This window comes from Oryzias latipes, chromosome 17, assembly GCF_053564925.1.
Source record: "Oryzias latipes strain Hd-rR chromosome 17, Olatipes_Hd-rR_3.1".
Lineage (NCBI taxonomy): Eukaryota > Metazoa > Chordata > Actinopteri > Beloniformes > Adrianichthyidae > Oryzias > Oryzias latipes.
Window position 1 is genome coordinate 6,301,341 of NC_136253.1, and position 16,853 is coordinate 6,318,193.

Sequence of the window (16,853 nt, forward strand, 5' to 3'; positions counted from 1 at the left end):
CTCAAACTCTGTACCACAAACTTTATTTGCACACTCTGCTGTGTACATGTAAAAAATACATCAACACAACTCCCATCCCCTGTTTGCAGAGGCCAGTTAGAAAAACCAGAGACCGCTGGCGTGCAGAAAGGAAAGGATCGGCGGGACTGGGGGGTGAATATTAACCACAGGACAAGAACCGTAAAAGAAAATATCCCAAATGTAGTTAAAATACTGTAGAGGATCGTTGGAAGAACGATTTATCTGGAGATGCAAGAGTGAAAACGAGAATCCTTAAAATTAAAGGAGCAATTCTTGACATAAAATGCTTAAACCTCTACTGTGTCCGCCTGCATTCGAGAGGAAAGCAACTGAAATGTACATAACTGACCGTTCAACTTCCTCTTTAAGCCCAAACTTGACATCCTCTTTGGAACTGAGCAGCATGAAGCTGAAGGAGCAGCTGGACTTACAAGTTATTCGAGGAAAAACTATCAAAACTGACAAATTATCAGGACTTTCCCCTTTGTAAAAACTGTCAAAAAAGGAAATCCATTAAACAAAAATATAAAAACCCAAACTATTGGTTGTTCGATGTTAAGGTTGAGTTAATGGTAGGTTGAGGGTGAAATCCTCTACAGACATGAGGTAAAGCATGAAAAAAACAAAACACCTTGATTTTAAAAATGGCAGGATGAGAAGAAACAGCTGCAGAAAAGACCAAAGAAATACTGGAGCACCCAAAGGTGGACTTGGTTCGGTCGGCGAGTCGGAGCCCGCCGGGTGATGGAGGGCCGAAGCTCAGGGTCAGCTGGAGGAAGAATAGCCCTTGAAGCCTGGAGGAGGCGCCCGCTCAGCTACAGCTCATCTCCCGTGTGACCCCGCTTGTAGGCGTCGCCTGTCAGCTTCTCCTCCGCCTCCTTCATGCCGCTCAGAACTGCAGAGGGAGGAGTTTTGAGCATTTCCTCGCATTCACAGGGCAGAAGACACAGATAGACGGGGCTCTTACCGTGCTCTGCATTGCTGTAGAAGTACTTGTAGTTGGGGTTGCCATTTTTGTTCACGATTTCGGGACGGACCTTTCCACTGGGGTCTGCGGAGAACACAAGAGTCAAAGCAGACGCCGGACATTTATCTGTGAAGACTCGTTCGTCCAGCCAGGTTACATCGTTAAGAAAGGTTTAACCCTTGTGCTATCTTAGATGACCCCACCCTTACATAGAAGTGTTCTCCCTACCATGACAAAGGTGGATAAAGGTGGAAAGATTTCATGTAATCCATGGACACCAGTGAAGATCACAAATCATTGAAGGGAAACGTTACTGCAGGAAGGGGCGCTTTCACAGATCTTCCTGTGAGCTATAAGACTGTAGACGTTAGACAAGAATTATTTTTCATCGTTTAACCCAGGGGTCGGGAACCTATGGCTCACGATCCATATATGGCTCTTTTGATGGTCGCATGTGGCTGGCAGACAAATCTTTAATTATACTTTTTTATCATTAGTCCAGTTCTTCTCTGGCAAGATGCCAGAGGCGCGCAGTAGCGGAGACGGGATGTGTGAGGGAGAATGCAGAGGGTGGGGGGTTGTGGGGACCGTCAGCAGGTGAATCGCGCAGGGATGGTAAAAACGTAAAACCCGCTGCCCGTCACTCACTGTGGCGTGTGAGTGTGTGTTTGGCTCCCCGTCTGCATGTGAGCAGTCTTTGTCACATCTACAGAACATTCAGACCTAAGATCACGTTTAAAGTCTCAACGCCTGAACGAAGCAGAAACTCACCACGTATCAACCAGACTAGACCATCAGCAAAACTACCACGAGAAATACTCATCATTTATTAGCAACAGCATAACGATGTTATTAAAAAGAATCCACAGACTTATTGTACTTTAAAAATGTTGAAATTACATCAAATGCACACATTCATTTGTATATTTAGTTTTAAACATATTGTTGCGGACTGAGTTTAACGTGGCTGTTGGGCCGCGTTAAAAGTTCTGGAGTTCAATGAACGCATCATGCAGAGATCTGATTGGCCCTCAGTTCTGTCGCTCAGCCTGTTGTTAGGTAATTTGGACCAATGGGGTTCAGCTATGGGCCGAATAAGGAAAATGGGAGGGCTGACGCGGGAACAGGCGAATATAAAGTTGGGAGAAGCGCTCTCGTCTCGTCTCGGCGGGAGAGATTCAGGAGTTGCTGAACTAATTATACGTCATTTGTTGCGGTCTACAATAACCAGAATAAAGAACCTTAAAAGAAGTTAGGGCCCGTGCCTCAGTGTGGGAAAGGGAAACTACATTATTGTATGGCTCTTTCGAAATTACTTTTAAAAATATGTGGCGTTTATGGCTCTCTCGGCCAAAAAGGTTCCCGACCCCTGGACTAACCCTTGTGCTATCTTGTGGGGTCCATATGACCCCACTCCCAACCTTGGAGGCACGTTAACAATGGGAGTGGGGTCATCTGGACCCCGCAGGACAGGTATCGGCTTGTTTAGAGCACTGTCCTGTGGGGTCCAGATGACCCCACAAGATAGCACAAGCGTTAAACGATGAAAAATAACTCTTGTCTAATGTCCCTCGGGTGTTCTACAGTCTTATAGCTCACAGGACGATCTGTGAAAGCGCTCCTTCCTGCAGCAAGGTGTCAAAGTCTCTGACTGAAGGAGCTCCTCAGTGAACCAGTGGTCTGATCAAGCGACAACAGCTGTAGGCGTCTTCTGCTACTGTCGTTGAACTTGTATCCGTCCGTTCATAGAACGCCATCTGTGTTTCTGCATGTGCAGCCGGACCATTTCTGCGTTTTTCTGTGTGGTCCAGTGTCTAAACTGCACTACAGCTACTCTTCTGGGTGTAAAAACAGCACTGATTGAACGTTGGGTTTGTCTTTTTCTTGGAGGGAGACTTCCAAGAGTTTTGATCCTCTTTTACTTGAAAACTGTCTGTACCAGGGGTCTGCAACCTGAGGCCCTCGACCCACATCTTTTATCTTCAGTGTAGCACTTTGGCATTGACCAAAGCTGTGAATACATAACAGGGTGGGGTTAGTTTTACTGTTGGCGAAAGTCTTTTGGTTAATTTGTCATTTCTGTTTAGATTTTTTTCGTCATTTAGCTGAGCAAAATGATGGTAAAAAGTTTTATCTACTGTTCATATGTGACGTTAAAAAAATGCCATGTTTGATTTGGCTTCCCCCCCTTCTTAATGTTTGTAAATCTGCAGCAGCAGGAAGATCTTATCTTGATACATGCTGTATTTTATTTTGAAAGGAGCTTGTATGTGCTGCTGACAAAACTGAAAGAAGTTTAAGTTGCTATTTTTATGTAAACAAATGTATTTTAAAGAATAAATAAAGCTTAATGGTCACAAAAACATGAATTAAATCTGTTGATCTTCAACATGAAACGGGGACCAAATGGCTCTTAAAGGTTCCAGATCCCCGGTCTGTACTGATCAGGACGTTCCTGCAACCTGTGGATCCACCCTGACATAAAGACGCCATCGGCTCCAGCCCCCTTTGCGGTCGTCTTCGTGTTTGGTCTGACGCCTTACGGCAGGGGTCTCAAACTCAATTTACCTGAGGGCCACTGAAGGTGGGGTCTAGCTGAGGGAGGGCCGCAACTTAAACGCACACAAACACGCAACTAGTGAGTGTCTGAGAGCCAATAAATTTGTATGGAACATGTACTATACCATTACTATACTCTATTATTAACTGTTTTCTGTACAAAATGTACTTATAAACTCTCATTCAAATAAAATACGTAAATAAATAAAAAAATCAATATGTAAACAAATCAGTAATTCATTTATGTTCATTTAGTCTTCTATATCTGCTGTTTTCTCATTTAAACATCCTTATTAACACAGTTCAGTTAACACTGTTGAATTCTAACTATTAAACACTAAAGAAGACTTAAATTCTACAGTTCTGTAAATCCATCAATGGTTCTTCTGAACACGGCTTCTCTTGTCTTCTTCTCACTGATGGACACTTGGCAGCACTTCCTCCCAAACTGAGACCCTCAGTGTGGATGAAGATGATTTTCATTAAGTCTGGACTGGACTTATTGAAATTGAGGGTGGAGACGTCAGAGAGGATGTGCTCCCAATTCTGAGTCCGTGTAGAATTTGTTTTTTTTTTTAAGTTTACTCTTTAAACCACAAATCAGTAAAGGAGAAACAAAATTCAGTAACCATCCATCCATCTTCCTCCGCTTATCCGGGACCGGGTCGCGGGGGCAGCAGTCTAAGCAGAGATGCCCAGACTTCCCTCGCCCCAGCCACTTCCTCCAGCTCCTCTGGGGGGACCCCAAGGCGTTCCCAGGCCAGCCGAGAGACGTAGTCTCTCCAGCGTGTCCTGGGTCTTCCCCGGGGCCTCCGCCCAGTGGGACATGCCCGGAACACCTCTCCAGGGAGGCGTCCAGGGGGCATCCGGACTAGATGCCCGAGCCACCTCAACTGGCTCCTTTCGATGTGGAGGAGAAGCGGTTCTACTCCGAGCTCTTCGCGGGTGACAGAGCTTCTCACCCTATCTCTAAGGGAGCGCCCAGCCACCCTACAGAGGAAGCTCATTTCAGCCGCTTGTGTTCGGGACCTCGTTCTTTCGGTCATGACCCATAGCTCATGACCATAGGTGAGTATTGGAACGTAGATCGACCGGTAAATTGAGAGCTTTGCTTTTCGGCTCAGCTCTCTTCACCACGATGGACCGATAGAGCAACCGCATAACTACGGACGCCGCTCCGATCCGCCTGTCAATCTCACGCTCCGGTCTTCCCTCACTTGTGAACAAGACCCCAAGATATTTAAACTCCTCCACCTGGGGCAAGGACACTCCACCCACCCAGAGATGGCAAACTACCTTTCTCCGGTCCGAAAATTCAGTAACCATTTTTGGATTTTCTATCTTATGACCTTTTGCACATTTAAACTCCGGTCACAAGTTATTGTAGAGCAGCCGGTCAGACACTCCTATATTTTTATAAAAAATGGATGGACATTCATGTTGGTGACACTAAATATGTGCAGCCAAGATGCACAATAAGCCTGTTTGAGATCACTCAGGTGGACGAAACGCGGCAACAGATCACCTGGTGTGTGACGGATGTTTCTGCTTCTCCTCCAACATCACCTGTCAATCATCACAAAAATATCAGGAGGAAAGGGGCGGGAGCAGCAAGGGCCCAACCTGAGCGAACGCAGCTGGAAATGCAATACTGTACTGACTGCAAGCCGCCAATTGACTACAAAACAATGCATTGTGGGAAAAGTGTCCTGACGGTTTTTGTAGTTAAGTGATCAATTCAAATCATTTAAAATACCAATTGATTGAAAAAAAGGCTACATACATTACAAAACATTAAAATCAATATAAAAGATATAATAACAGATCATACTAAGGGGAGAGGCAGATTAAAACTACATTGAAATTTATGGATAACTCCAACTTCCTGTCCTCCTTCAGTCTCACTGCAGATTCGCCTACCCCCCCCCCGCGTGCGCACCTGGTCTCCCCAACATCCAGGCGCGGCGCTGTTTCATCTCAAACACGTCTACCGTTGCATTTTCACACGTCACACGTATTTTCAGTGTGTCTGAGACTAGATCGTGTTGTTTTCTCGCACGTGTTTAATTTTAGAGCCCGCTTAGGTGTCACGCATGTACGTGTGGGACCTTTTTCTCCGCAGACACCCGTTTGTTGCGTTGAACGCCGCCGCGCGCCTAACCTTAACCATAACCCTCCTCTGGGTCCATGCGACCCAGAAACAAGTTCAGCAACCGCTGCATGGATTTAGAAAATTACGAGCGAATAAATACGTTCTAAAAAGGAAAGCAAGGAACTCCTTAATGTGGTTCGGGGAGGGGGCTGTCAGGTTTCTTGTCTTAAATGTTTTCCTGCTTTCAAGCCCGGTCAATGTCCCGCCCCCAAGAGTCATTTACCCCACTATGATTGGTTGGTTGTCAGCTCCGCGAACACTGAAAAGGTGTCATTCATACAGACTGGCGGGCCGCATTAACATTAAACTTTCATATCGAGGCGGGGGCCGCAAAATATCATCTTGGGGGCTGCAAATAGGCCGCGGGCCGCGAGTTTGAGACCCCTGCCTTTCAGCCAGTCCACAAACAAATACCTCAACAGGACAGAGAGACAGAACATTCCCTTTATCGTTCTGAAGCATTACGACAGCCGCAGCAAACAAGCAGCCGCAGGCGTAAAGTCCCAGCGTGACGGCCGACCGTCCAGAGGCGTTCGCAGCTGCAGAACAGCCTGCAAACGCCTCTGGACATCTCTGGATGTGAAAGACCCCCCCTCATACCGAGGAAAAGAATCCGAGGAATGTATCCGCCATCCGGGCTGAAAGCTTCATCCTTCGGCTCCTCTTCATCCTGTGGATTGAAATCCTCGGTGACCAACTACATGTGCCAGAACTGAACAACAAACAAACAAACAAACGCTCACCTCCAGGTTGACCATTATGAAGTTGTGAGCCAGCTCAGAGATTTCCTTGGATTCAGCAAATTTGGGTTTCAGTGCTAAAAGGGAAAACAGTTAAAGAAACAAAGCTGGTGCATCATTCTATAGTTACACCAACCTTCCTCATGACTGACTTTTCAAAATAAAAGCATTTGATTCTTGCCTCCTTCCTAAACCCTTCTGCATTTACAGAAAAGCATCTGTTTTATAATCTTTTTCGATCATTTTACTTATTCTTTTTACGGTTAATCTGGTGTGGACAGCACTTTTTTTATTTAACAAATATCCAATGATTAACTAGATGTCGGTTATCTGTCGTTTTTATCCTGATGAGTTCAACAGCCAAGCTCCCCTGACGAGTTTATTACTCTAGAAACCTAAAGCAAAGGCTTTTTCAGAGAATCAAACTGAAATATTCATGTTTTCTTCAATAAACAGTCAGAATTGACAAAATCAGCAGAGAACTTTCATAAATTCATTCACGTCTCCGTTTGCTTTGAGTTTTTAGTTTGAATAAATCAACTAAATTAGACGTTTTTTTAACAGTAAACAGAAGAAACTGAAACTCTTCTGATTGGTCAGCTGTGTTCTGCAACTTCCTTACAATCTGTGATTCATTACTGATTACTTGTTATTGTTCAAAGTAATCCCTTACTTAGCATACTTTACAGAATACCTTACATAACTCATGTATTACTTTTCAATGACTTTGTAAAGAACTTGAAAAGTGTCTCACATTTGGATGGAAGAGTACCGGATGCTTGTAAGATAATATAGATTTTTGGTAACAGCTTAAGTTTAGTCCATAAAAATATTTTTTTTTTTGTAAAAAAGAGAGACTGATCAGAACTTTGTGTCCTCAAAGACAGAAACAAGCATTCGACCTCATAAAGACGGTTACCATGACTACTGTAACAGAAAGGCAGATTTTGGCCTTGTAAAAAAAAACTAGACACTTTTGAGAACATTAAAATAAAAGTCTGGATCTCTGAAGGAAGTTTTGACATGCACTGAAGGAAATACTAATAAAAAATCATTAGGAAAGCCCCAAAATACTTTGGTATGACACGAAAGTAATCCATTACTCTTGAGAAGAACTTCAGCGTTTTGTAAAGGCCACGTTAAGCATGAAACGCATTTAAATCGGACACATTTGAGCCGTCTGTTACCTTTGCAGGCTCCACACCAGGTCTTGTGGATGATGACCATGACGGGCAGCCCGCTGTTAAAACAACCACATGAAAAGTGAACAGAGGTCCCACTGGAGCCTGAAGACAGCGACACCATGGATGTCAACCTTCAGCGGAAACGCAGACACGGGTTAGGGACTGGGAGCGCTGCAGCTCACCTGGCCTCAGCTTCTTTCTTGGCATCCTCCAGCGTCCTCCAGTGGATGTTGTCTCCAAAACCTGCAGGAGAAACGGGCAAAACACTGCAGCAAAGTGTTTGAAACGGTTTTCCTCCCAGCAGGACAAAGACCTGAGAGGAAACTGTGGCAAACAGAATGACATGTCTTCCATCTGGGATGGATTCAGATACTAGCTGAGCGTTCACTCCTGTCATTTCACTTGTTTTCTAAGATTACATACTTGGTACAAATGAGCACATTTTCCATCTCAACCCACTTTGTTTTCCTTCAGGATGCCATCACCAGCTCAGCAGGAAATATCTGTTTCCTTAGCAGACGACTTTGACTTTTATTTATTTTAAACATGCATCTAAGGCGAGGCCAGCCTGAGGTCAGACTGTCTTCACATTTTCAAACAATGTCAGCAGCGAAAGATAATCCCATTTAGAGAAAAGCTCACTGAATTTATCGTCTGAATCCTTTCAGCATCAACTGTTTACTCCAAGCTCAAGGTCCACGGGATAAAGAGCACGCTGTGACCCGATAACAAATTCAGTCCTTTTTTTTTTTTTAGCTTTTTCTATTCCCATCAGCATAATGTTTATCATGTTATTCTGTCTTGTTTGAAAGCAGCTGTAAAGACACAACTTTCTTTAAAGTGGAGCTTTCATTATTTCCTTATTTTACACCTACCTACCTTGTTAAGTTCTGCAACCTGCTCAGCATCACTAAAGGCGCTGAATTCCCTGTTAGTGTGGTTCATATTTGAGCCCAGTTTCATTTACACACACATAAACCACAGGATGCATCCTGTTCTGCATCAGTTTGGCTGTTTCCAAAACATCTTTGGACCAAATCATCATCATGTGCACACAAGTTCAGTAAATGCACAACAAAAGCACTGAAGAAGAAGTGTTAAGTTCGTTACAGTTCATGCATAAAGTCCTTCAAAAATTTTACTGACATTCCCTGAAATCCATTCAGATCACCAACTTTTACTATGATTATTTTGGATAAAAATGAACACAAACACTGGGCAAACGGTGAGATCTTTGAACCAGCAGAAGAACAACTTGTGAAGTCTAAGAAGGAAGCAGCGCGTGAAGCAGTCAACAGGATGCGGGCTTAGCGCTTCAGGATGCGGGCACAAAGACAGACAGACAGGTGGCTCTCCTCTTCTTGCGGGAACGGCGTTACTACTCCCCGGCGTCTGCGCCGCAAGCGCGCCCCCGTCGGACTCACCTCTGCCGCTGGCGCCGTCCACCAGACCGTGGAGCCCGCACAGACACACCAGGACCTTCAGCAGCGTGAAAGCGGCCATGTTCACCGAGGACGGCTGCATTTTCCGCGGCTTTCTTCCTCACGTCTGCGGCTACAGGGTGATATAATGGCAGTGCTGGTTCACAACTTTCGACCCGGACGTTCAACGGCTGCTTTTCAAAATTAAAGCCCGTGCAGGGTGATTTTCAAGCCGAACGTTGCGTACACACGCGCACGCGCATGTGCGCGAGTGGCTTCCTATTGGTCGACAGATTCCTCTTGCCATTTTGAGGCCTGGGTCACGTGACATCATATCCACACGACCGCGTGCTCCGCCGATGTGCCCCATTAGTCAAGGCAGACAGCAAAACGTCGGCCGGAGACAGGAAACAAAAGCAGAAACGTGCATTTAAAAGCCCCAATCTGCAATAATCATCACAATCGTTTAGCCTGTATGCTGTTTTAAGAAAACTATATGCACTTGTATTACTTTTGTCACTAAATAATTGTACAATTACTTAACGATTCTTCAAAAGATTCCCGAATCTTAACACTTAAGGATTTTATTGTGAAAACTCAAAGCGGAAGTGATTCCTTAATGCCGTAAACTCGTCGATGCTTCTGTAAGCCTCACTGCTCCTTTTGTAGCAAGAGAAGTTCAACGGAACCTACATATTTTCTTCGTGCTCAGGTAAATTGAATTCATTGCATTGCTTGTAAACATCTAAATGGTCTAAAGTAGCTGTAAGCTAACAGTGTAGTCATGAACCCACTTTGGATGGAGCGTTACTTTGCTGCAATGCTAGCATTAGCTCAGATAGCCTGGCGTTTTAGCAACCCGATTAGCTCCACTCGTGTTCAAAATAATCATCTTTTATTTTTGATAGTCGCCTTACAACAGTCTCCAGCATCGATAATCTAGACGACCCGGCCGTCTGGTGTTCTATTTGTATTGTTTGTTACTGGTAGAATCGGAATAACGGTGGTTGTTGCCTAATAACTCGGTGTGGTTTAGCTTCACATGATCGTGCAGCCCCTTCAGCGAGCCTGTAGGAAAACTCTCAGGGTTAGACTGTTTGACGGATCACCAAATTCCAATTTATTTACTTTATATTTGGATTGATTGTGAGTTGACGTGGTGTTATGTGAACTTTTTTAAATTAAGTTAAATCCATTAAATTCAAACACAAATCCTTATGAGTTTAAGCTACTTTTTTTTAAATGACATCAGACATGTCTGATGTCATTTAAAGTGACTGCATAAGATTCATAGCTAACTGTATTTTGCCAAATAATAAAAACTGTCCTGACAGTGATGATGATCTCATAATCTTGTCTCCATATCTGCACATCCAGACTGAGAATAACGACATTTGTTGTGTTTCTTTTGGAAGAACCAGAACACTATGAATCAGGAAAAGCTCGCCAAGCTTCAGGCCCAAGTCCGAATAGGAGGAAAGGTAATGGCTTCCAGCATTTTCTCTGCTGTTGAGTTTTTTTCCTGTTATGGTCTCCTCTGTGGCTCATTTTGGAGTGCAACGGGTTTTTCAGCATTTGTGGGGTCGCTGCTGCTGACCTCAGCGTTTTCTCTTTGTTTCTGTTTTTGGCCCCTTCATCTGAGGCCCCTGTGGGTTTGTTCACAGCTATGTGCCACCACTTAAAAGCCAACTAAATGTACATAATCCCTACATTTTTATTTTATCCTGCTACTACAACTTAATTTCCTTACCGGGTTGAATAAAGTTAATTTTAATAATTTTGTTTGAGCCAAAACAAAAAAACAATTTAAGTGTTGTGGTTTTTTTTTTTAACCCATTGATGCCTGAATTTATTTCCAGTTATGGGAAAAGTCACTTGTGTTTTGCTAAATTAAAGTACTTTTGGAACTGAAGTAGTTTGGTGCACATTTGCGTCAATAGACGCCACAGAGTTAACCAAATCAGTCCTTTATTCACAGCAACAGAGCACATTTATAGAATTCAGACAAAACAAACAAATCAATTCTGCAAGTTTGCATCTGAGGGTCAAAGCTAAAAACATAATTGTAGACAAATATCTTAGTTTAAACCAGATTAAATACTACAGTTAATATTAAATGTTGATTATTACTATTATCATTTATTTGGGATCATCACATGATTGACGTAAGTTATAGATTATTTGTAGGAAAGATTTATCATAGAAAGTTCATGCAAGACGCTTTGGTCTTGCATGAACTTTAAATATCAAATATATTAATTAAATATATAAATATAATATGATAAAATAAGTGTACTGTTGCTTTAATTCGACGAGCTTTTGCCTGTTAGAAGATCACAGCCGTTGCTTTGAAATGAATAAATTACAAGCAGAAACGCGAGATACACGGCGTGACCCGGTGTTTAATTGCTTCTGACATTTGGGTTCAGTCGACTCTCTCATCTGTTTTTTTCTTTTCTTTCCACAAACACCCGTTTTTTTTTTTTTTGTCCCTCAGGGAACCGCTCGCAGGAAGAAAAAGGTCGTTCACAAGACGGCGACGGCGGATGACAAGAAACTGCAGGGCTCTCTGAAGAAACTGGCGGTGAACAACATCGCAGGAATAGAGGAGGTGAGCCTGAGTGAGAAGAGCGAGCCGCCGCCGCCGCCTTTCATCAGTCCAGCTCCGGTTTCAAAGCGGAGCAAAGCTGCAGGCGGTCGGGGCGGTTTGTCGTCGGATATTAGAGTCTCAGCGTTCAGTTACGTCCAAATCCCGTCAAAAAAGTCCAGAGGATCATTGACTATTAAGAATTTAACCTTCAAAACGGTTCACTTTGTTTTGTTTGACCTCAATTCCTTTAACAACCTCAGCTCTGTGGCTTTATTTTTATTTGTTTTGTCATTTTGTCGTACAGTATTAACACACTGGACCAAAAATCCACACAAGAAAACAAAATCTGAGATAGAAGTTTGAATTATGTTAATATTAAAATCATAAAAATGTTAAACGTACTCTACTTTTACACTTAAATGAAAATATACGGTAAATATAGAAACACTAGGAAGTTGGCAAACAAAAAAATGCTGCAAATGTCTTTTTTGTTACGCGTTTCAGAATGATAGACAGACACAAACCCATTATGAACATTTTCCAGCTGAACTCGCACGGCCTCGTCACCAGGATCTTCACTTTTTGGTCTACAACTCCTTTAATGTAGGAGTTAAAAGGCTGGAAAACTGGACATTTTCACACTCTTCTCTTTTTTTTTTTACTCTCAAAGTTCAATCCTTCACAACAAAATTAGTCCAGGATTAGAGACCAAAAAAAGAAAATTAACGTAAATTGGGCAAAATGAACACATTCCGTTCAAGATACACAACACGGAGGAGATTGGTTGACGGTGTCCTACAGCCAATCAGGAAGCAGAACACAATGCACTGTTAAACTTGCAAACAAAAGTGCAGGAAACAAATCTGCAAGACGATGAGAGGTGATCCAGGGAGCACTTTATACACCTTTGAGCCTAAAAATACAGGGCCTAGAAAATGTCTTATAAATGATTGGTTTCATTCTGAAAAGCAGTTTCTGTCCACATGACCTCATGCTGCTCTGTCATTCCTCGCTTTGTCCACCTGAAGGCAGCGTTTGCATGTCGTCTGCTTTGTCGGAGCTCTTCTAAGCTTCATCATCATCATAAACTTTATTGATGAAGCCCTTCAATCGTCCACGCAGAGCAAAAGTGCTGCACACTGACAGAATTAAAAAAGACATAGATCAAAATAGAGTAGAAGTGCACTTGCTAGACTGAGATCAGCTCCACAAAGGCGGAGCAGCATCTCCGTCATGACATCACAGCTACAGCTACAGCTGCTCATCTCAAACCATCCGAGCGTTCCCTCCAAACACACAAAAGGCCTCACAGACGTTCTACTGCCTTAAACCACGGTCCGGGTGAAAACTCGGATGATTGGCTGCTGGGTGTGCGTTAAAAAGTGATATACCACAGGATAACCGCACGGTGAAAAAAAAAAGTTCCGGTCACCTAGCTTAAATGTTTTGTATCACTGTGCCGGCTTCTTTAAAACGACCTTTATCTTCATCATCTGGACAAAAACAAGCAGTAAGAGGAGAACTTTCTCTATGAACTGATGCTTTATTCAATCCATCAGAAAGATCAGCATATATATGTCGCTTTATATCGCAGAATCTTGATTGCAGCGGTGGTGCGGCGCGACCACGTAACAAATAGTCCACTTTTTGTGAGAAAAGTGATCCAAATTGCAAAAAAGAAAACAGAATTAAGGACTAAAAACTGGTTACTATTTATTTATTTTGTAAGTGACCATAGTATAAGCGGGTTAATGGCCTTCAAAGTGTGCATTATTACTTTTTAACGCACCTCCGCTTCGCATCGGACGGTTCAGGCTTTCACGGCGCGCGTTAAAAAGTGATAATGCACACTTCGTCGGCCATTAACCCTTACTTGGTCACTTCCAAAAAATCTGCCTTTGATTTGCAGCAGCAACATGAAACCTACTGATCTATTTTACTCATAAGGAAAAAGCGCTGATTCCAGACTTTTTGCCAGCAAACGCTGCCGCTATTCAGTTACCTTAAACAAATGTGCATCAGGTGTGTGACGTGCAGGTAAACGCACGGAAATAATGTCATGGATGTGTCACACTTCTGAGATGAAAACATAAGTAAAGTCACATCTGGTATATAGTGTTCTACGCTCATTTGAAACAGTCAGGACAGGATTGAGCTTTTAAAACTGGGGATTTGGACGCTCTGAGCCTCCGTCCACTTCCCAAAGGTTAAAGGAGTCACTTTTGATTTGGACTGTAGAAGCGTGTGGTGTGCACTGACCTGCAGGGATTCACACGCATGTCTGCGCTCCTCTTCCTCTCAGGTGAACATGATAAAGGATGACGGGACGGTGATCCACTTCAACAACCCCAAAGTCCAGGCGTCCTTGTCCGCCAACACGTTTGCCATCACCGGCCACGCGGAGACCAAACAGCTGACGGAGATGCTCCCCGGCATCCTGAGCCAGCTGGGAGCCGACAGCCTCAGCAGCCTGCGCAAGCTGGCCGAGCAGTTCCCACGGCAATGTGAGCGCCCGCTACACGCTTCACGTCTCTCAGCACCTAAACACAGACCAGGCCTTCCAGGAGAGACTCGATCTAAATGTTTACAAAACTGGATCAAAGGAAAAAAAGATTCAGAGACCACAAAGTCAAACTTCACGTGCAAGCACTTGATTACAATTCTAACCAGTGGGGGATAAGAAATAGCTCGGTGACCAGGTGGTAGAGTGTCTCTCCGTAGTCTGTAAAATGACGAGTCTGAATCCACGATTGAGTCGTAGCGCAGACCAGCCTACGGCGTGAAAACGGTGCAGCTGTGACTGCAGCTCACTGCACAACAGGAGATAAAATGAGCCGACCTTTCTTTCATGGCTTCTGTGCAGGTTCTGTATCTGAACAGCTGGAGCTTATCCACAGCTGTGATTGTCTCATTAACCCTTGTGCTGTCTTGTGGGGTCCAGATGACCCCATTCCTATTGTTAACGTGCCTCGGAGGCACGTTAACAATAGGAATGGGGTCATCTGGACCCCACAAGACAGCACAAGGGTTTAAAGAAGGAAGATTTCAGGGCTTTAATGATTCATTTGAAGGATTTGATACAATTCTTAGTCGTTTTGAACGATCTGATCCTCTGACCTAATATGGATCCAGATCATCTTCATCCAAACTTCCAGCAGTGAGACTCAGACAGAAATTCCGGAAGTTTTCCAGATTCTTGGATTTCTTCCAGATCATCAAGTGTGAATGAAATCTGTGTCCAAACAAACAAGTAAACTAGAATGAATGTCAAATCCATTCACATTTTAGTTTCCTGAAGTTCAGCCCACTGTTGTTTTTCCCACATCCAGAGAATCCAAAGGGAACATTCTAGACAGTGGATGGTCACATGACTATTCAAAGTCTTTCCACACATTGGACTGGAATGATGGACTGATCCGTGTTAATGACATCACATGTGTGTTGTCTGCTGTGATTGGTTGTTTTTACGTCCTAGTAAAATAAACTAACGTGCCTCAATCGTTTTGTTAATTTTAAAAACGTGTTTCTACAGCGATGGACATGAAGACCGTCAAAGAGGAAAATGCAGAAGAAGAGGAGGACGACGACGTACCGGGTATGGATGGTGTCCTGCTTGGATCAAACCCTTTGCCTTCAGCGTTTGATTTTTTTTATATGTTTTTCTGTTTATTTTTGTTTAGATCTGGTGGAGAACTTTGATGAAGCCTCAAAAAATGAAGCAAACTGATGCCGCCTGCCCCCTCCCCTCCACCTGTTGAGGACTCGCACAGGGCGTCTCCGCTTGTGAGGAGAGAGGTGTGGACGGTGCGGCCCCCTCACCTGAGGGGGTCCACCTGCTGCAGCTTCGATTTCAGCAGCTGCTGATCTTATGGAAACCTGGACGACTCCACACCCAAAGGAACTTCAAACCACTTTATGTGACTCAACATGGCTAGTATTTAAGAGATTCTTTATGAAATTCCACATAAAATGAATGGTTTGTTTAGCATTATATCAGCTATTATCAATAAAATCAAGTGTTTTTGATGTTTCCTGCTGGTCGTTCTTGTCTACCCGGGTTTTGATGCTTGAAATAAAGCACAACGTTTTATTTTCAAAGACTACAAATGAGGAGACGTAAAGAAAAACTACCGGTACATTCTTGGACTGTCAGTTAAATGATCTTTGTGGTCTGGTTAAGGTGAAAGAGGGAACAGGAAAAATATGTTCATGAAATTCAGTGGAAATAAAGAATAAAAATAAGCCATTTCAGTCGAAATATGACTCAGCGGAAGTTTTTTATTCCTCAAATGGGTTTGTGTGAAAAATGGATCTATCAATACTTCAAAGGTTCCACTCTGATCATCTTTTGATCCGTTTTCAAAACGTTTAATTCTAATTTTATGCCAAAACGCTGTTTTCATTAGTCTTTAAAATTAATTTTTGAAACATCATTGCTGTTTCACCTAAAATATTAACATTCTGTCTTTTTTAACACTTTAAAAACATTTTAAAATGAGAATAGTTCATTTTTATTTTATTACTGCAAAAATCTGAAAAAGTTAAACAGCTTCAGAGTTTATATTAAAGTCTCTGAAAAGATTATCATGATTGAAATAACCTTTGTTCATAGTTTGTGTATTTTTCAAAAGAATTATGTTGTTTTTACACACTATCACTTTGTTTATACTTGCTTTGGCTTTTTTTTTTTTAATACATTTTGATTTAAAAAAAAAGCATTTATTTAATTTCTTTAATGGTTTCACAGCCAAATGTTCCAAATGTCTCATTTTCATTCTGGTCCTCTATCCTTTGAATAAATATGCATTAGTACAAAATTCAGAAAAAACTGTTCAGGGATTTTGTAACTTTGATGTTTTTTCTCACTCAAACATTTTAAAGTATTTATCAAATACTTAAAAACAAAACAGGAAATGTCCAGCTTCAAACGAAGAAATAAAATAATGACCTATGAATATATCATGTGAGGGCAGCACAGTGCAGCAGTGGTTCGCTGACGGGGAGGAAGCCCCGGTTCTAATCCCTGTTGGGCCAAATCCGGACACACTTACTGCCTCTCACAGAACAAAATCAGGGTTGCCTTTGTGTGTGTGTGAGTGTGTGTGTGGCCCTGTGACAGACTGGTGACCTGTACAGTGTGTACCCTGCCCTGGTCCAGGACAGGCTGTGACCCCGTGACCCCATGTAAACCAGAATCCTGCTGTTTCTATGCACATCCA

At 42.9% G+C, this 16,853-nt stretch overlaps 2 protein-coding genes across 2 annotated transcripts; one reads left to right on the forward strand and one right to left on the reverse strand.

Moving 5' to 3' along the window:
- Positions 1 to 7: 7 nt before the first annotated feature.
- Positions 8 to 9,209, reverse strand: txndc12 (thioredoxin domain containing 12 (endoplasmic reticulum)). The gene is made up of 7 exons (XM_004078606.5): positions 9,048 to 9,209; positions 7,806 to 7,866; positions 7,627 to 7,679; positions 6,443 to 6,516; positions 6,300 to 6,369; positions 989 to 1,072; positions 8 to 916 (listed from the first exon to the last, which is right to left on the reverse strand). The coding sequence occupies exons 1-7, from the start codon at positions 9,145 to 9,147 to the stop codon at positions 837 to 839; spliced, it is 522 nt and encodes a 173-aa protein (XP_004078654.1). The 5' UTR covers positions 9,148 to 9,209; the 3' UTR covers positions 8 to 836.
- Positions 9,210 to 9,573: 364 nt separating this feature from the next.
- On the forward strand, positions 9,574 to 15,665 carry LOC101173410 (transcription factor BTF3 homolog 4). The gene is made up of 6 exons (XM_023964799.2): positions 9,574 to 9,756; positions 10,460 to 10,525; positions 11,542 to 11,655; positions 13,937 to 14,138; positions 15,167 to 15,229; positions 15,315 to 15,665. The coding sequence occupies exons 2-6, from the start codon at positions 10,472 to 10,474 to the stop codon at positions 15,359 to 15,361; spliced, it is 480 nt and encodes a 159-aa protein (XP_023820567.1). The 5' UTR covers positions 9,574 to 9,756; positions 10,460 to 10,471; the 3' UTR covers positions 15,362 to 15,665.
- Positions 15,666 to 16,853: the final 1,188 nt, after the last annotated feature.

Excerpts from the sequence above, each read along its gene's own strand:
- LOC101173410 (XM_023964799.2), top strand. The coding sequence starts at position 10,472 with ATGAATCAGGAAAAGCTCGCCAAGCTTCAGGCCCAAGTCCGAATAGGA. Across the intron at positions 10,526-11,541 it reads AAGTCCGAATAGGAGGAAAG|GGAACCGCTCGCAGGAAGAA; the intron begins GTAATGGCTTCC and ends TTTGTCCCTCAG. Across the intron at positions 15,230-15,314 it reads GGAGGACGACGACGTACCGG|ATCTGGTGGAGAACTTTGAT; the intron begins GTATGGATGGTG and ends ATTTTTGTTTAG.
- txndc12 (XM_004078606.5), bottom strand. The coding sequence starts at position 9,147 with ATGCAGCCGTCCTCGGTGAACATGGCCGCTTTCACGCTGCTGAAGGTC. Across the intron at positions 7,680-7,805 it reads AAGAAAGAAGCTGAGGCCAG|CGGGCTGCCCGTCATGGTCA; the intron begins GTGAGCTGCAGC and ends TTGTTTTAACAG. Across the intron at positions 1,073-6,299 it reads TCCTCGGATTCTTTTCCTCG|ACCCCAGTGGAAAGGTCCGT; the intron begins GTATGAGGGGGG and ends TGTTCTCCGCAG.